The 20501-nt window shown below is 35.4% G+C and overlaps 1 protein-coding gene across 3 annotated transcripts; it reads right to left on the bottom strand.

The window, feature by feature from the left end:
- Positions 1–488: 488 nt before the first annotated feature.
- Positions 489–19569, bottom strand: LOC138315857 (b(0,+)-type amino acid transporter 1-like). 3 transcript variants are annotated; one of them, XM_069257167.1, is made up of 14 exons: positions 19242–19569; positions 18902–18947; positions 11983–12117; positions 10703–10804; positions 10176–10415; positions 9858–9983; positions 9551–9650; positions 9301–9345; positions 8741–8864; positions 7082–7185; positions 6829–6925; positions 2714–2863; positions 2196–2364; positions 489–1800 (listed from the first exon to the last, which is right to left on the bottom strand). In XM_069257167.1, the coding sequence occupies exons 3-14, from the start codon at positions 12068–12070 to the stop codon at positions 1730–1732; spliced, it is 1416 nt and encodes a 471-aa protein (XP_069113268.1). In that variant the 5' UTR covers positions 12071–12117; positions 18902–18947; positions 19242–19569; the 3' UTR covers positions 489–1729. The 3 variants fall into 3 exon arrangements, with proteins under 3 accessions (XP_069113268.1, XP_069113267.1, XP_069113266.1); XM_069257166.1 differs by lacking the exon at positions 18902–18947 and having other exon boundaries at positions 19242–19568; XM_069257165.1 differs by lacking the exons at positions 18902–18947; positions 19242–19569 and adding an exon at positions 14853–15448.
- Positions 19570–20501: the final 932 nt, after the last annotated feature.

Below are 20501 nucleotides of genomic sequence, written 5' to 3'. Positions count from 1 at the left end.
CCATGTTTAAGGGCTTGGCATTTAAAAAGAAATGACTTCAAACATGAAATGCAAGAAAACATGAAAAAAATGGATTAACAACTTGTATTTAAAAATTATCAAACAATATTTTGGAAATATGGCTAATGTGGTGATGACATACATATTTTCGGGGAAACATCCTCGTGTTATTGAGTTCTAATTCTCAGTAGATGTATATGTATCCAATGATGTTTACCACGTGGACATCTGGACGAGGTATGAGAATGTTCAAATTATCATGACCGTTTTCGGGTATATGCTTTGGTATTACAAGGGCGCTTAATAATGTTGTATAGCAAAGCAAAGTTTTGCTTTTGAAACTACAGAATCCCTTTCTTTTGGGATGGCCGCCACAGAAGCAGACGTCGATTTGTCAACTCTCTTTACGAACGGCGTGGTGCTTTCATGGAATATAGCTTCTAGAATTAATTACCAATTAGGTATGACTAACATTAAAACAAGTAACAAAAAGGTACAAATATTTTATTTCCAGCATAAAAGTTATAATATACTTATCGTAAAGTCAGTTTATCATCAACATTCATTACGGTACGACAAACATACATGGATTCAAAATATGGCTCAAAATCACGTAACACAAGAGACTTGTGTAATACTGTACATGTAATTATTGCAACATTATTTTTTCATTTTATAATAATTACATGCTTACATGCAACACTGACTCGACTTTACTTTTACAGAGACAGAAAGATATAGAAGTAAGCGATATTTTAAAACTACATTGTAAATGTATAATGTTATATAACACATTAGCAGCGTCAACAAGAAACAAATTGTAGCACCTTTTAAAGAATAAGAAAAAGAAAGTAGAGCAACCAAACGAATGTCACAGAAGGCAATTCATCCACGTATAAGGCTATACATGTAGGACACGTCCGTGAGCTAGATGTATTTTATGGTAATATATTGAGACAGATGAAACAAAACAGGATAAAACAAACCATGTCAAAAGATTAAATTGAATGAAAACAGATCGACAGGTTAGTAAATTCGATGATTTACAGTCAATTACCTAGCCTATTTTCGATATTGATTTTTCCAGCTAGTGTATGTTTTATAATGACTTTAACTTAAGGCAGCACAAGGAATTTAAAACGTAATGTGTTTACATTTCATGACCAATTTAGCATACAAACAACGACCCGTATACGCGTATATGCAACATTTTTCTGTAACTAAAGATGAGTTATTACCATGGAGACATTTTTTTTATTAAGCGTGCTTGTGTCGCTATCCTATTAAAATATGTAACATCGATTATAATATTCCAATGTAATGAGTTGTACAGAAACTACAAAAACATGATGATATGGCTGTACTTTTCCATCGCAATTATCGTTAAAATTAGATTTCCACTAAAATATATAATTTTCTTAAAATCGTAATGAAAAAAGAGAAAGAAAAATTTTCTATGTGTAAACTTCAAATTAAGTTAAGTCCCCATACTAGTACCAAATGAGAATATAGACCATACAAATGTTCAATTTCATCACAATTACATAATAGAATCGGGTTTCAAACCGCTGTCCATGAATATGCCAAGAGTTCGTAACGTAAATCATCCATAAACTGAAAAACAAGATATCGTCCAAATACAATTGATACAACGTCCACGAAGATTATGCAGTACTTGATTGGATTATATAAGATCTCCCTCTGAGCACAGTAGTTTTTATGAAGTTCTTCATCCTTCCTCAGGTTCGTAGGGACTCGGTACAACCTCCATCCAGTACTGGATAAACTTGGTGACAGGACCTGTTAACGGTAAAGATGTGACAATTCAAGGTATTGGGTATTAAGAAGCTAATACGCATTTATTACCGTAAGTATCAGTACATTTAATGTTATGTTGTAAAAACAATGGAATCTGTTTGATGAAACTGTGGTAATTTCCACCCCATAATTTAGTCATCCAGAATCACGTTCCACATACAAGAATAATATTATTATAATATATCATATCAAACTATCTTTGACACAGAAATCATATGTAAATATTTGTTTGTAAATAAACCGCATTAAGTTCGAATTTTTCCAGTCTTTACATATTCTTACAAGATGTTTCTACAAATTTTCTGGAAACTGGTAGTTGATGTTTAGTAACAAATCATACGTCATTCACTATATAAGGCATCGTGATTAATACTTACGGAAGCAGCCATGATCTAAATGAAAATGGACGAATGGTATATAAAACACCAGGCCTCCTATTATGAATAAGAAGGCGTACAGGAACTCAATAGCAGGATCCTGGATGATGGGGGCTATCACCAGGTATACTGAACAAGCCATGAAAATCAGCGGAAATAAAATAAACACCTGCAAAGGAAAAAACATTCATAGAAGTATATCTTCAATTATTTTTCACTTCACGTAATTCAAATAAGTTTGGAATTGTATTTTTAATACCAATAATAATTTGCACAACAACCAACTAAATAGACATGACTTTATCTGTTAAATATTTATTGTTTGATTGTTTGTTTAATCAAATTAATATCCTTTTTAACAGCCAGAGGGCCGTCCTCCCATGTATGCGGTGTGTAGGGTGTATGAAGCGTGTGGTGTGTTTTTGGAAGATTGCGGTATATTCGTAAACTAGAATATCGTCTCGTAAAGTAAATTTTGTCTTTGTACGTAATTTCTCAAAAGAAGATGAGTGACTTACTTTAATAGGACGATGTGCGTTTTTCATTGTAAAGCGAAGTACAACTAATGATAAAATAGTGAGAGCATAGAACAACCAGGCAGCAAAACTGAAGAAATCGATGAGACTCCCGATATTACCAGGTATCAACATCAGCAGAGAAATGATAGTCTGAAAAATAACAAGTGTACATCATATGAAATTGAACATGGTTATTGTGATATCAAATTTGTTTTTGCATATAGCATTTGCAATATTGAAATGTTAATTAAGCATACTTTAGTGAATCAATGAATTAAATATTCTTTTGGTAGATAGTTAAGACAGCATAATAGGGGTAAAATGCGACCATAAGACAGCATAATAGGGGTAGCATAATAGGGGTAAAATGCGACCATAAGACAGCATAATAGGGGTAGCATAATAGGGGTAAAATGCGACCATAAGACAGCATAAAAGGGGTAAAATGCGATCATAAGACAGCATAATAGGGGTAAAATGCGACCATAAGACAGCATAATAGGAGTAAAATGCGACCATAAGACAGCATAATAGGGGTAAAATGCGACCATAAGACAGCATAATAGGAGTAAAATGCGACCATAAGACAGCATAATAGGGGTAAAATGCGACCATAAGACAGCATAATAGGGGTAAAATGCGACCATAAGACAGCATAATAGGGGTAAAATGCGACCATAAGACAGCATAATAGGGGTAAAATGCGATCAAAGACAGCATAATAGGGTAAAATGCGACCATAAGACAGCATAATAGGGTAAATGCGACCATAAGACAGCATAATAGGGTAAATGCGACCATAAGACAGCATAATAGGGGTAAAATGCGACCATAAGACAGCATAATAGGAGTAAAATGCGACCATAAGACAGCATAATAGGGGTAAATGCGACCATAAGACAGCATAAAGGTAAAATGCGACCATAAGACAGCATAATAGGGGTAAAATGCGACCATAAGACAGCATAATAGGGGTAAAATGCGACCATAAGACAGCATAATAGGGGTAAATGCGACCATAAGACAGCATAATAGGGTAAAATGCGATCATAAATGCAAGAAGCTTTCATATGGCTAGATCCACGGACCTTAAAGATGCTCCACCGCTGACAAATGGTATTTTTTCACTATCAAAAACAGGAGCAGACGATTTAGTATTTTTCTTCAGTTACAAAAGTTACTTACTTTACACCATTACCCCCATTGAAAAGTTTGAGCTTCGAATTTTATTTCAAGTTAAAAATATGACAAATAATTAATTGCATCCTGAAAAAATTCCGTGCCACTATATCCTATATGGAAGGAAGTACTGATTGCGCATGCACCAAAGGCGAAATAAATTATTTTATATTATTTTTTGTGTTAATTAGACATATATATACACGATCAAACACCAATTATTGTTCAACTGAGGAATATCATTTATGCTCTGTCGGAGGTGGAGCATCCTTAAGGATTACATAAAATTGTTATTTTAAACGTAATACAATACTTCCCGTACACGGTACGGGGTGTAGTGTTACAACCGACGAATGACATTAATTAATGTGAATATGATAAACGGTAATGAGGTGTAGCGTTACAATTGACGTAGGCTATTATTTACCGTGAATATGATGCACGGTATTGGGTTATATCGTTTACAACTGACGTAGGCTATTACTTACCTTGAATATGATACACGGTATTGGGGTATATCGTTTACAATTGACGTAGGCTATTACTTACCGTGAATGTAATACACGGTATTGGGGTAAATCGTTTACAATTGACGTAGGATAATACTTACCGTGAATATGACACACGGTATTGGGGTATTGTTTACAATTGACGTAGGCTATTACTTTCCGTGAATATGATACACGGTATTGGGGTATATCGTTTACAACTGACGTAGGCTATTACTTACCTTGAATATGATGCACGGTATTGGGGTATATCGTTTACAACTGACGTAGGCTATTATTTACCGTGAATATGATACACGGTATTGGGGTATATCGTTTATAACTGACGTAGGATAATACTAACCGTGAATATGATACACGGTATTGGGGTATATCGTTTACAGCTGACGTAGGCTATTACTTACCGTGAATATGATGCACGGTATTGGGGTATATCGTTTACAGTTGACGTAGGCTTTTACTTACCGTGAATATGATACACGGTATTGGGGTATCGTTTATAACTGACGTAGGATAATAATTACCGTGAATATGATACATGTTTACCGTGAATATGACACATGGTATTGGGGTATATTGTTTACAACTGACGTAGGGTATTACGTATCGTGAATATGATACACGGTATTGGGGTATATCGTTTACAGTTGACATAGGCTTTTACTTACCGTGAATATGATACCCGGTATTGGGGTATCGTTTACAATTTACGTAGGCTATTACTTACCGTGAATATGATACACGGCATTGGGGTATATTGTTTACAACTGACGTAGGGTATTATTTACCGTGAATATGATACCCGGTATTGGGGTATATCGTTTACAGTTGACGTAGGCTATTACTTACCGTGAATGTGACACACTGCATTGGGGTATATTGTTTACAACTGACGTAGGGTATTACTTACCGTGATTATGATACACGGCATTGGGGTATATTGTTTACAACTGACGTAGGGTATTACTTACCGTGAATATGATACACAGTATTAGGGTATATCGTTTACAACTGACGTAGGCTTTTACTTACCGTGAATATGATACACGGTATTGGGGTATCGTTTACAGTTGACGTAGGATATTACATACCTTGAATATGATGCACGGTATTGTGGTATATCGTTTACAATTGACGTAGGATATTACTTACCGTGAATATGATGCACGGTATTGGGGTATATCGTTTACAGTTGACGTAGGATATTACTTACCGTGAATATGATACACGGTATTGGGGTATATCGTTTACAGTTGACGTAGGCTATTACTTACCGTGAATATGATACACGATATTGGGGTATCTTTTACTATTGACGTAGGATATTACTTACCGTGAATATGATACACGGTATTGGGGTAAATCGTTTACAGTTGACGTAGGATATTACTTAACGTGAATATGACACACGGTATTGGGATATATCGTTTACAGTTAACGTAGGCTATTACTTACCGTGAATATGATACACGGAATTGGGGTATATCGTTTATAACTGACGTAGGGTATAACTTACCGTGAATATGACACACGGTATTGGGGTATATCGTTTACAGCTGACGTAGGATATTACTTACCGTGAATGTGACACACGGTATTGGGGTATATCGTTTACAACTGACGTAGGGTATAACTTACCGTGAATATGACACACGGTATTGGGGTATATCGTTTACAGCTGACGTAGGATATTACTTACCGTGAATGTGACACACGGCATTGGGGTATATCGTTTACAGCTGACGTAGGATATTACTTACCGTGAATGCGACACACGGCATTGGGGTATATCGTTTACAACTGACGTAGGCTATTACTTACCGTGAATATGATGCACGGTATTGGGGTATATCGTTTACAATTGACGTAGGATATTACTTACCGTTAATATGACACACGGCATTGGGGTATATCGTTTACAACTGACGTAGGCTATTACTTACCGTTAATATGATGCACGGTATTGGGGTATATCGTTTACAATTGACGTAGGATATTACTTACCGTGAATGTGACACACGGCATTGGGGTATATCGTTTACAACTGACGTAGGATATTACTTACCGTGAATGTGACACACGGCATTGGGGTTTATCGTTTACAACTGACGTAGGCTATTACTTACCGTGAATATGATACATGGTATTGGGGTATTGTTTACAATTGACGTAGGCTATTACTTACCGTGAATATGATACCCGGTATTGGGGTATATCGTTTACAACTGACGTAGGCTATTACTTAACGTGAATATGACACACGGTATTGGGGTATCGTTTACAATTTACGTAGGCTATTACTTACCTTGAATATGACACACGGTATTGGGGTATATCGTTTACAACTGACGCAGGGTATTACTTACCGTGAATATGATACACGGTATTGGGGTATATCGTTTACAGTTGACGTAGGCTTTTACTTACCGTGAATATGATACACGGTATTGGGGTATATCGTTTACAGTTGACGTAGGATAATACTTCTGGGAATTGTTGTTCTCTGGCCGCAGCATACAGCGTCCTATATGTAAAAATAAAAATAAACCATCAGTATTGTAAAAATAATGTAATTAAAGGGAAACACATATTTATTCAAAATGCTTACTCCTGACAACTTCGAACTTATATAGATGTGTTCCCTACACGAGGTTTGAGCCTGATTCTGATGAACTCATACCTTACTCCGGCAAACATGGCACCATTGGCTGCTCCAAAGGTAGAGAACAATACAAAAATGGGCATGATGATCCCGGCAGATCCTAGGACTTTCTCACCCCAAGTCTGTAACACAGAACGTTATGAGATATAACATATTTCCGGTCAGGTTTGATGAATGCTTGATAAACAAAATTGGCCAAGTGTTGACAAAGATATGACCTGATGAATCGGGATATTTGCTTAAAATATGCTAGGCAGACATTTCCCTGTTTGGTCCAAATGTGGTATCGCCTCTAATCGGTACCTCAAAAACCAAGCTGAAATCACAACATCTACGCTTGTGGCAGTAAAGAGTACCCATAACTGTGTTCATCCACAATATCCTTTTGAGGTGTAATATTCCGTACTTTGTAGAAACTCCATTTAAACATCGTGTAGCTCACTGACTTTAAAAATCACCGCCATGCTAATTTTTTTCGGAATGCTTCTCGATTTTCCATATCGTGACTGCATTTTTCAAGTTATGTAGTGTCGCGCTTGTCTGTAAAGTCGAGAAACATTCCGAAGAACAAATGAACATGGCGGTGATGGTACAAGTAAGTGAGCTACACGATGTTTAAAGTGAACAGTCGGGCAAGGATGGCTTAAGTCGGTAAAAATGGTGTGAATGTATCCAGTATAATTTCTTATGAAATGGAAAAATAAAATCTCTCGTCAAAATCTGTCTGCGTACGAAGAAATTAATTGAAAGTATGGAAATTCTAAAACGTCCTCCCGGATCACTATGTCCGTGGTTACATTTCCACGCAGCCTCGCTTCCAATGCTTTCAACTTTTCTTTACTTTAATGGTCAGAACTGGGAAACTAAGCAGAACTTGACCGTCGTATTAATATGTGAGAACTTTTGGAAGGCCAATGAACGCATTTAGACTGGTTTTCTTTGCCCGACTATTCACTTTAAATAGAGTTTCTACAAAGTATGGGATTTAACACCTCAAAAGGAGATTGTTGATGAACACAGTTATGGGTACTGTTTATCACCACAAGCGTAAATTTTGTGATTTCGGCTTGGTTTTTGAGGTAACCATTAGAGGCGAAACGGCATTTCGAGCAGACAGGGAAATGTCTACCTAGCATATTTTTCGTATTCAATTTCCCGATTCATCTGACCATAACTTGGTCAATACTTGTCCAATTTTGTTCATCAAGCACTCATTGGAAAGATAAAGTATTTATCTTTAAGGTAAGATATGCGCCAATGGTGTATCGAGTTCGTTTATTAAAAAAAAAATCACGGTCTTTTTTTTTTTTTTTTTTTTAAATTGGTCCTTTTTTCTCGAACGCCGAGTTTTACCCTTGATACTATAATATATGTATGTATACTGTTGGGTAAAAAATTCGTGCCAGGTCCCTGTGCTTGATAAGGGAAATCACCACTTACATTTGTGTTCCACACAGTTGGAATTATTTCTTTATCCCATTATTGTATCATACATCTATGTGCGCATCAATTTTGACACTTTAGTCATGAAAAATTGAATTATTTCTGACTTGTAGTTTAAACAAATTTTATTCCCCCGTCGCATTTCCTACACTATATAGACTACCATACAATGTTTGAACTTGAATGAGATTTTGAACACGGCTATTATTGTTGATAATCTTCTGGTCTACTTACAACGACGACAGCGCTAGACTCGAGCAGTCCGTCAGTGCCCAATACCGTCAGGTACGAGATGTTGGCCAGCAGGTAAACTGTTGTCACGAGAACCACGCCTATGATGTTCGCTCTGGGTAGGTTTCTACGGAATAAAATGTGAAAACCCGAATTGGTAGGACAGAAATTGACATGCCATATTCTGGGGTCTGGATATGAAAATCTAGGACGGTAATTACGATCTGATGACACGTACACAACGTTGCGGGTTCTCTCCCATTCAATTATTGCTATACTTGGTCGAGGCCAATTCATCATTTACAAAACACTCAAATAGCCTCCTGCTAATTGAACATGCCAACTATCATAATTTATAGACAAAAGATTATTTGTCAAGTTACAATTTCTAGAGCTGAGTGTTTTTTAAAACAGTAAATTTCAAAGTAAACTTATCGGATAATTAAGAAATAAATGAAAATATTGGTAGGTATGGTTAAAATCCAATTTCTTGATAGAGGATGGGCAAATGATGTTAAGCCAAACTAAAATTACCTTTTGTATACATTATGTTTGATACTTACACGTATGGATTCCTTAGTTCTTCAGTCACGTAATTTAGGGTGTTCCTGAAAAATAGAACTCAAGAGATAAAGCGTTTTCAAATGAATACATTGACATTATGTTGCGGCTTTTTTGCATTCGAACCAAAGCCTTTTCATGTAAATTGCAGACAAATAGTGAAACAGTCGCTCAAAACTATGATATTACTATAATAAATATACTCATATAATTAATTTACTGTGAGGATTTTAGATTTACAGATATCCATACCATCCGTCGTAAGCCCAGAGAGCATCATAAAATGCCAAAGCGATGGAGGATGCCGAGCCCGTTGTGCCAGCAAATCCCGAGTTCATCGTGGCTGTTTCCCCTAAACATAATATAATAACAAGGAGATTGTAATTTTCAAATAAACTTAAGCTAAATATTGCTTTATAGTGCTTGGCGATATTTCCATGTCTTTATGACAAGGAACTTTTTACCATATACGTTTATTACATTGATATACAAACATTTTTTTTTTCCTGCTATTCGTTCATATGTTGCTCATTCTACTCTAATATATAGCTATACGGACCTCTTCCCAGCCATACGAATCCACCAATAATGATAATGACGAGGGCGATGAGCTTGGCGGCTGTAAAGAAGACCTGTACACTGGCCGCTAGCTTGGTGTCCCAGCAGTTGATGATTGCCAGAGTGACTGGAACAGAAACATTACAGTATAAGTGACATCAAACAGATGGAGTTGTAAACTAAAGTACACATTAAGAAATCTACACATTATATATATATATATATGGACAGCACAATTTTACATGACTGAGGCACCATAACCAATATTTCGGCCTTCTGTGGAATATGTGACCGAAAACTGATTTCTAATAATACGTACGGATAGCTAGAGCCGCGATGACCTTCACGGGTGTCTGGGGTGCTCCACAGTAGTCGAAAAATGTGACCATATATTCGGCAAATGTGAGGGTGATGATAGCCACCGCTGAGGGCGTTAACACGATGACTTTTGTCCAGGCGAACAAGAAGGCGATGATTCTCCCCAACCCAGCCCATATGTATGGATATTCGCCTCCAGATTTGGTGATTAGACATCCAACCTCCGCGTACGATAAAGACCCTGCCATAACACAATTCATCAACAGTGTCATCTAATTATAGCATGTTGATTGCATATGCATTATAAAACATGTATGAGCAGGGCATAATTACAAGAACCATTTTATGGCTAATAGGAAAGATACCAATGACACTTAATCACTTACAAACATCACCTTTTTTATACAATTGTACATATTAAGGAGTCTCAATCAACGGTATTACTGAACACTCTAAAACTGATATCTATTCATTAAACTGGCTGGCTTTTGAAAGGAGTTATCAACGCCCTTTGAAAGCAGAACTTACCCAGGAGTGAGAGAATCCCAGCAGATACCCATACGATCAGACTGAGGCCAACAGAACCGGTCTCAGTAAGTACTCCTTTAGGAGATATGAATATACCGGAACCTGCATCATGGAAATCAGTGATATACAACATCTTTCAGCAATTATTAACATAATATAAATTTAGTAAGTAATTTTACAAAACAAGTATTATGTAAATGGACAAACAATAGACGACGTGGTAATATTGGTATATTTCCTATCACTACATGTAGGTATCTACATAAGAATCGCTTGATCATGTTTGATGTTGATTCTGCCAATGACCGGCAAAATAATGTTACTTGAAAGATATACATATTGAGAATTTTCCTGTATATAACTTTTTCTGATATAGATCTTTGGAAAAAAAGAGCTCATGTCATAGAAGAAAATGGTAGAGAATCATATATAATATGTCCACCTATTTGACTAAATATTAGATTTTATGGGACATTTGCCGTTTAGACTATATACACGATCAATCAAAGCCGTATTTGCCTAATGGGTTGTTTGCGATATTTTACTTTTTATGTCGGATATCAACAGAAGGATTGAGTATAAACCAGCTAGGGAGCTGTGTGAATGACGCAAACACTATGGTCCATGACTTAACAGACGAAATGAGGCTAATGGGTATAGACACTGCTTGTTGTCAATAACGATCACTGTATGTAATATCTACAAAGAAATCTCGTTGGTGCAAGGAATAGTCTCACCGGAATACCTACTTTATTTTCACAATACCACGAGTTCGGCACAATAAATTCTGGAGAAATTAAAATGTTCATCTACCCATGCAGATAGAAGATTTATACTACTATTTATAAAGCAAGGCGGTGGTTAAAGTACACGTGGCGTACCCAGACAGGTATGGGATGCTGTTGTATATTCTGTTTTATGATTATTGACATACCTTAAGCATATATAATAAGAAAGAGCTTCTTAAGTTTGAGTGGTTTATCTGAAGTCCCATCCGATCACGTGCTATGGACATCGATAGAAAAATTCATTCCATTCTATGGGAGTTTTTATATCTCGGTCAGTCATGGGTTATAGCCCACAACCATTCCAATATCCCAATACACGGGGGGCAAACGGTCAATTATGGTCTGATGTAAATATGGTAGTAAAAGCGTTAATTTGGCTGACTATACTCATAAATAACATATAAAATAAACATTGTCAAATGTATTAAGTGTAAAATTGCAGATAAATAAATAAAATAAAAGTTAACATTTTATTTTTATTCCGTGACTTACCGATGACTGATCCAACGATGAACGATATCCCACTGACGAGTCCGACATTTTTCTTCATTTTAACCTTCTCCCTCCTTGGTGGTGCCATGCTGCCATTGCTGACAGCCTTTCTCTGTACAGGACCCCCATCTCCATCTTAAACGTTAATACAATGTTACATGTTAATATCATGCATGTATATAACTGATATGTTCAGGTAGCATCTTCGTAATTCTGAATTTATACTTAAACATGACTCGAGATTACTGCATAACAACTTATTTAAGAGTGAGATTTATTTTCACGAATTTCACGATCAAGTTTTATTTGTGAAAGTTGATCTTCGCGAATTTTAAAATATCTCCATAATTCTTGCACAAATTTTATTCAAAGGTATCTTCATTCAATTTAAAATCTGCGAAACTTAATCTCCGCAAAAATGCTTTGAAACGGAAATCGCGAAATGGTAGTAGCCGAGTTTGTTTACAGTGTCCTAATAAGCATCGAACCAAAATATGGTTTTATCGCAGATTCAGCTATATTTTCAACACCCATGTACAACAGTAACATATTTAGCAATCTATTGATCCATATAATATAAAACAATGAATCAGACTATATTTTGTTAATCTTTGTGCAACATCTTATTTTATTTTCAACGGTCTATTTCCTTGACTTTTGACTTCTGATTTTGTTAAACAACGGTTATTCTCTCAGCTTGAGTGGCTATTTATTTGAGATTGAAATTCACGGAACTTTCAAAAACCAGGCGCAATCCCTGGCTTAAAGGTGATAAGTAATGTCGTGGCATTTCCTTTTCTTCTTATAATAATTATTGACATAGTTAAGCCTGTTAGTATTGTGTTCTTTGGCTTATTTCGGATAACGTTTAAAGTAAATGTATCCCGATGTTCCAACATAAAAATACATACATCAAACATATAATATGATTGACAGATATCAAATACAAATATTAAATATATTGCTTAACTAATAAAGATACAATAGAAATTTCGAAATGGAATGTAAATAACAAATTCACAAGAATACAATAAGTTTATCATCGCTGCATACTTCAGCAACATGTGAGGAACGGGGCGTTAGTACCTACTTCGTAAAGGGCATCTTCCTTTTCTCTTAACGTTTCGATTATCCTACATTTTTCTCTTAGATAAAGGAACCGGAACCTACCTCCTGGCCCAGTATTTCTGCTCTAATTAGCATACTAAGGGAGTGTTAAGACTAGTTTGCCAATTGCCAGTATAAAGTTATAATGTTTGAGTATCTTCCGTCTACTAAATAATTTCCTCTCGTCAAATCAGATTTGTATTTAATGTCCTTGATTTTTCGTAACGATGAATTGAATTGCAATTCACGAATTATACAGTTATCCTATTTACAGAATTCTGGTTCCTTGAGATAAAGCGCTGTAAGAATAACGAAAATGATGGATACTGTGTTGCATAGTTGTATTTGTTACAACCCTACCAAAAAGCATATTTTCAGAAGGGTCTTTGACATGTCATGCATATTACATACAAACTACTGACACAAACATATATTTCTTCACAATATTCATTTCATCTTTAACAGATGCTAAACCCCAAATCAGCTATACATTTCTAAATCAACCAAGTAGATGTAATAATGCGGTCAATGTATTTAGTAACCTTCGTATTACGTCTATGATCTCATTACAATGCCGGAGGCTACCACACATTACATGCATATTATATACGGTATGTATACGTGTATACGATTTAAGTTGGGTTTGCTTGCTGGAAGCCGAATCAGTATAGCTGGCACTTACACTTTTGTACAAATAACAACACAACTGTTTTGAAAATGAAGATCTTAAGTCTAATTTGCTTTGACACTGATGATTTACTATACGCAAATGTCATGCTATTAACTGGTATGGTATATTTCTTTTTCCCCCTATTAGCAACTAGTGTCATTTAAGGACAGATGACACACTGTTTGTAATGTATTGCGTGTGTGAATTTCTTTGTTTTGGGAAACTGCGATACATACGTGATGTGTCTCTTTGCGATAGTGATAACTCTTGTCCAATTTAAAGTGCTATCTCATTAGCATTCCGCCAGACTTTTGCTAGTACACCCCAACCGGATGAACCAGTCTTGTATGTTAAACGTTAACTAAGAGCATAAACTACCACTTTATAAGGTCACAAGTGAGGTAACTTCAAGGGAGACGTAAATATCGGTGTTATAGACATGGTATTGCTTTGCTCTCGGACTTACCTATCAAAGCCATGCTCTTAGAATGCTGAAACTTACCAATCCATTTATGAGTTTGCCTTATGGTATCTAGTCAGTTAAAATACTAACAACATACTATTCATTACCCTCATCATTAGACAATATTATTATCGTTCTTTCTCAGCAAGACTAGTTTTTTTTATTTACTTTATAAAGCTGACATTTCAATTAGGGAAAACTGTCTTTTTGCTTCCTGTATTTATTCTTAGTTTGAACGAACATATACGATTTCACGCTCAGAGAGAACTCACTGATTTCTCAGGTATATAAAACCTGGCCGTCACTCATATGGACTTTTATTGATTATAGATTGAAGTTAAAAAGAATTGAAGGCAAATAAGAAAGATTTCACAATATCACATTTTCCAATAGTGAAATACCTTACATATCTTAATGATATATTACTTACACTAGTGAAGTGTTTGTAATAGCACTACTACGTGCAAAATGATGCATATACACTTAATTTTAGGTAATTTCTATGTAAGGGTCTTATTAGGCCTGACTTTTATTTTGTGTCTAAGACACTCTCATTACTTAACAAATCTTATATTAAATTGCACAAATGGTTGCATCTTTATTAGAATTCACCGTAAAATGTATACATACCTATCAAGGCGTAGGCAAATGAGTTGGCAGTTAAACGTTTATACATGCTGAAGGATATTAATGCTATGCGTCATGCGGCCAAAAACGACATCAAAGATTGATATCACATCAACTAGATACAACTAATGAAGGAGTGTTAATAAGTTGTCGTGCCTATATATTTATCTAAATACCTCCCAGACAGCACAGTATCAACAGGTTTTCACAGCTATTTGAAGGCTCAAAACCCGATTCTAAACAGGACTTTGTTTTGTTTCTTTAATTCAACTCTCCGGCGACACCTAGGATAATTTGAGACACGACTTCCATATTAGCGGACGTAAACGTATGCAAATATTGCATGTCTGTTATATGATCTATATCCGCAAGTTAAGTATAGATCGCACCGTTCTAATGTCGATTTGTTACAGATACCTACTCGGAGCATAAGCTCGGTAACACCAATCGACCGACCGTATGCTAAAGTTATGTACACATGTACTGAGACTTGTGGAAATAGCTAAAAACCTATTCATCCACGAACAATAACAAAGGTTGTGCATATTCGTCTTTTGCATGAAACATGCTGTTTGTATAACGAACCATTTCCTCACACATGGCTATCATATTGCTGTGAGAAGAAAGACGAAGTATATAGGAACATCCAAGGGCAGGTAAAGGTTTGTTTGTTTGTTTGATTAACGTCCTGTTAACAGCCAGATGAAGGAACATATTTTATGAAAAACACTATTTTTAAAAAATGCCTCCGTGACATCCATCCATAACTACTTGCATTCCATCAAAGCAAAAGAAAACTCCTTGTGCTAATTAGTATGTCCCTGAATTGTTGCATCTTCTTGAGTATGTGACAAATATCAAGCATCAACGTAAGAAGTATAAAATCTAGATAGCAAGCAAGTTACGGGTAGGATGAGGTCCGTATACAAATAGCTCTTTATTGTCCGATCATAAAGGAAGGGCTGTTTGACTACGTTAAATTCACTGAAGATCTCCATACATAAGTATAGAATTACATGTAATTCATTACTATATAGAAATTCAATACCTGTAGATCCAAAGCGAGGGTTTTTTTCTTTGCTTTTGCAATAAATATCTTAACTGATTAGTCAACCATAAAATTTAACTTGCATGGATCCACCAATCCCAATAATTACTCTTCCAAAACACATACCCTACTCTCCTTCAGTAACGACATAAAACCTTGAACTTGTTCTAAGAATGCAAACTGCACAGAGTATGACATGTGTTTAACGCGTGGTCATTAAAAACTATTTGGTCTCGTACTAATATCATTGAACAAACTATTGACTATTCTCACATTCACAATTTCTACACTGTATAAGCGTTTTAAATAGGGACGTTTTGATTAAATCTTATGTATATTCATATATACCATTTCATCTAACTTATATATTCACTTTAATTTCAGGTACGATAAGCTTTATCATAAAACGCGAAAGAGACTTGCATTACTTTCGCGTCGTATTTACAACTCTATCCGTGATACAGAAGCAAGTGTTGTAATCTTAACTATGCGACCGATTGAACCACAGTTACCACGGTGTAACAGCCCATTGTTTAATTTTAAATCCCACGACATAAATTACATTTGGATACTCCACCTGAATAGACAACTTGTTATATGACCGTAATTGTTTGACCTTTCAGTCGCTGAGAATATTTTATAGCATTATTGTTATGCGATGGGTCAGCCAAATACACGTTACGACATCATCTGACACCACAGAAGCCTCATCACGTGGACAACATCGGTGACATTGGCATGTCCTCCGAGACCTACCTATTGTTAAGTCATAAATATCTGACTTTGTGACTTATATTGTCATACAATTTTGTATATATATCTGTAATAGTAGCTATACATATGTTGTCATTTAACGGTTTTATTCAGTTATGGTGGCATATTGAAATATGTACGCATAGAAATGTCATTTATGACACTTATTTTCCAACCAAAAACATTTCCAACATAATGGAAACAATTGATATTAACTTTCGTAAAGTAGAGGCCCAAGGTCCTTAACAGTCATCTGACTACCATGGGAACAGTCATATAGAAAATAAATAAGATATTGTGTCATTGTGGCCGTCTTAGATTTAGGAGCAACCCGAAAAATCACACTTTGTCGGGACCATGTCAGGATCATTTCAGGCAAGTGGCCGCGAAATCGGACTGGTAGACCTTAAGAAGAAGTTCAAAATTTGTTTTCAAAATGGCGGCTGAGGCGGCCATCTTTGATTTCGGATCGACCCGAAAAATAACAACATTTTGTCACGACCATGTCAGGATCATTTAAGGCAAGTTGTAGCCAAATCGCACTAATTGAACTTCGGGTCAGATGACCTAAAAATGTGGTTTAATTCCCCTCTTCTAAATATTTTGAAGACTTATTTTTTAACAACTTCATCTAGAAAAACGTAATTGGCCTTTATTCTGAATAGGATTTTACATTTAAAGATGACAAAGACCATCACAAAATATATTTGGATTTCCTGCAATAGTATAAATTACAAAAGAATCTAGAAAGAATTTAAAGCAAAGCAGAGAGCATTTTGGTTTTTCCCTATTGAGGCAATTTTGACTAGCAGTTGGAAATAATTTCATTTAATTTGTTTAGGTTATGGACACTGTCCATTTTAAGACAGTATAGTGGTTTAAGGAATTTTAAATAAAAAGACATGGCGACTATATAATCAGCTGTCAGCCACCAGGGACTTGTTTGTCTCTGCTCTTAGGTATATACCGATATATACCGTTATGTACAACTCGGGTAGGTTCTGTATTAACTTAGATCATGTCCTAACATAAATTATCTCCACGAAATCATCACCAAACACCATTATGAATTCAAAGTGGAAATTATCTATTACCTGTATCTACGGTTGGTATTGATAGTTAATCTTACTAATAGGTAGGACTTTTTAATTACACGTGAAACGCTACTTAATCAAAACTATTTTTAAACATCTTTCTTCTTTAAGATCTTTCTTGTTTCTTGTGTCTGACTTAATTAGCATTGCCTCACTGTTGACATCTGAATGTAATTTTGAAACTCGTGAGAAAGTCATACTCTCCCCTGACACCAGTTTATATTAGTGGTAGTTGCTGATCCAGGTCTAATTTCAGCAAAGAGGATGGAGACGACTGGTTTGTGTACTATATTTCTAGGTATGGTTGTGATCTGTTCAGTGTTTCTGGCAGTATGTCTCAGAAGGATTATACAATGGACATAATACAGAAACATAGTACAGTCCTTCAAAAGACACACGCACTTACACTGGTCCATACATAACCCATGAATGGAAATCGTCTTTAAGTTACGTTCCCTGCAAGAACGACGTTGAAATATACATTTAAACCGACGGTCATCAAAGCTGAATGTTCAACTATAGACCTTTTATTTGACATAAATGAAGCAGGTGAAATTTACTTTAATTTTTTTAGATGATTGTTTGCAATGTCTTTTCAAATCTTTCACTTTATTTGCTAAGGCACAAGCAAGCTAAACTTTGGTGAAATCAAGGCTGAATAAAATTCAATAAATTGGCCAAACAGACATTCAGTAAATTATTCAAATACTTCTATTATTATTCTGAGATATTAGGATCCTTTTCTATTGTAAACATGCATCATGAATGAGAAGCTATATTGAAGCTTCTAGCTACGGATGTTTTTGTCGAGTTTTGCTTTACTATTTATACGTCTAATCATTTAAGGACGGCTTCTCATGTGTGATTTTCGAGACTTATAATGTTATTCAATTGATATATTTATAAATCGTTTCAACAATATTATCGGTATAGCAGTTCAAAAGTAATACAAAGGAGATATATGACAAAAGAGAGCTAATTGATGATATATATATATAAACTCATCACAATCACGTGATCTTTCAACAAACAAATAAACTACTATTAATTGGCAAGTGACCTTATGACACTATTAAGCTGGATGCTAACAATCTATTTGTTCACCTCGCATTAGAAAAGCAGAAGGCTATGTGTGTGTAGACAAGGATTATACTTACGCCGCCTAGTTAAGAACAACCACTCACACGTTCTAAGCAAAACCCTCTATAACAAACATAAATATGCGTTGGTGTCTCTCATCCCTCCTTTATCTCTTTAGCTATATCCTAATTTGTAACCTTTTGTTTTGTTTTGATATATAAAATAAACATATATAGACATATTTAAGCTATCACGTGACAAACTATCATTGTAATTATATATTTATTTGTTCGGAAAGGACGTCAGTAAGTTGTAGTAACTTTTGTCGAATCCATTTGTCTTTTGTTACAATAAAATTGATTTAAACTAAACACCTCGCATGAAGTTAGAAGAATGTATTTATAACATTGCTCTTACCTGGTTGGTAGCCTGTGTTTTCCATATCTAAACTCGACCTTCACTTCCTCTGTGCGGATTATGGTAATCCAATGTCTAGAACTATCTAAATAACACTTTTCTCGTTTGAAACATTTATCCGGCTGATGAATGGAGAGAAGCGATAAACATTATACCTATGCCACATATGTGTCTAGTATACAAACCGGCTTTGCTACATAGTTCGGTTTTAATGTATACATACATAAAGAGGAGTCAACTAAGCGTGTCGAAATGTTCTGGGGCGTCTTTCCTCACGTATGCCTGTATCTCTTCACTGATCGACAATAAGTAAACATCCCCTCTTGTCACACAGAAGAGAACGGGGAAGTCACGTGGTCATTGAAATGGACAGTGAATGGGCGAACCTTTATTTGTAGTGATGAACAGCTTAAACATTTGACTGTGTAGTCAACCTTTGACAGAAATAACTTATAACTGTAACTATAAACAGGTTGTGGCTAATATCACTATAAACATATAGTATAACTACATGTTATCTTTACAGCATGGGGAGCTATGAGGTAGAATACTAGTACATGTAAATAGAAAAATCGTCTTTAAAGCTACATATGTGACGTATTTGTCATACTCACGAATCAAGAAGAGCTTTTAATGTGCTATTCACCACCAAGAGTTACTCCAACATTTTGAGAATTACAATACTTTCACAGTGCGTAGGCTTTAATGTTTAAATACAAATAAGAGTTGAAAATGATATGTGGCAGTACCGTCTAAAAATCAAATTCACATCTACAGTGCAGTGAAATGAGAACATACGGTCAGATCATGACACCAAATTGTTGTCTACAATTTCATTAGGTATGTTTCCATCTTAACATACATAAAACATTAACAAAAACCAAGAATTTTACAGTGCATAACGTCTGTGTTCTAACTAACGTTTATAAGGTCTCATATCTATTTTCCTGTCCATTTGAATGATTTTTTTCACGGCTTTTTTTCATTAAACCTCATGCTTTTTGATAGATTACAGAAGACAAAATGTTACTTTGAGGGAAAATATTTTCTTAATTCAAAACAGTTTCTTCTCAACTCGACCACGCTACTGATTAATAAATACATATTTGTGATTTTATTCTCGTAAACATACAAACAGTAGTACTGAAAATCAAAATTTTTCTGAATTAAGACAAAGGTTAAGAATTCATTGTAGTTAGTTTTTGGAGTATTATACTCAACGTCATAATTTGTTTCTTTGATTCATTAGCGCTCTATTAC

The sequence above is a fragment of the Argopecten irradians genome, chromosome 2, assembly GCF_041381155.1.
Source record: "Argopecten irradians isolate NY chromosome 2, Ai_NY, whole genome shotgun sequence".
Taxonomy (NCBI): domain Eukaryota; kingdom Metazoa; phylum Mollusca; class Bivalvia; order Pectinida; family Pectinidae; genus Argopecten; species Argopecten irradians.
Note: the sequence above shows the minus strand (reverse complement) of the source record. Positions and strands in the feature narration are given on the sequence as shown.

Bases quoted from the DNA above. Each gene is read 5' to 3' on its own strand.
- LOC138315857 (XM_069257165.1), bottom strand. From the start codon at position 14,898: ATGTATAAACGTTTAACTGCCAACTCATTTGCCTACGCCTTGATAG. The intron at 2,365-2,713 runs GTAAGTCACTCA...TTTCCTTTGCAG, and splicing joins ACGCACATCGTCCTATTAAA to GTGTTTATTTTATTTCCGCT. The intron at 1,801-2,195 runs GTAAGTATTAAT...TACCGTTAACAG, and splicing joins TTTAGATCATGGCTGCTTCC to GTCCTGTCACCAAGTTTATC.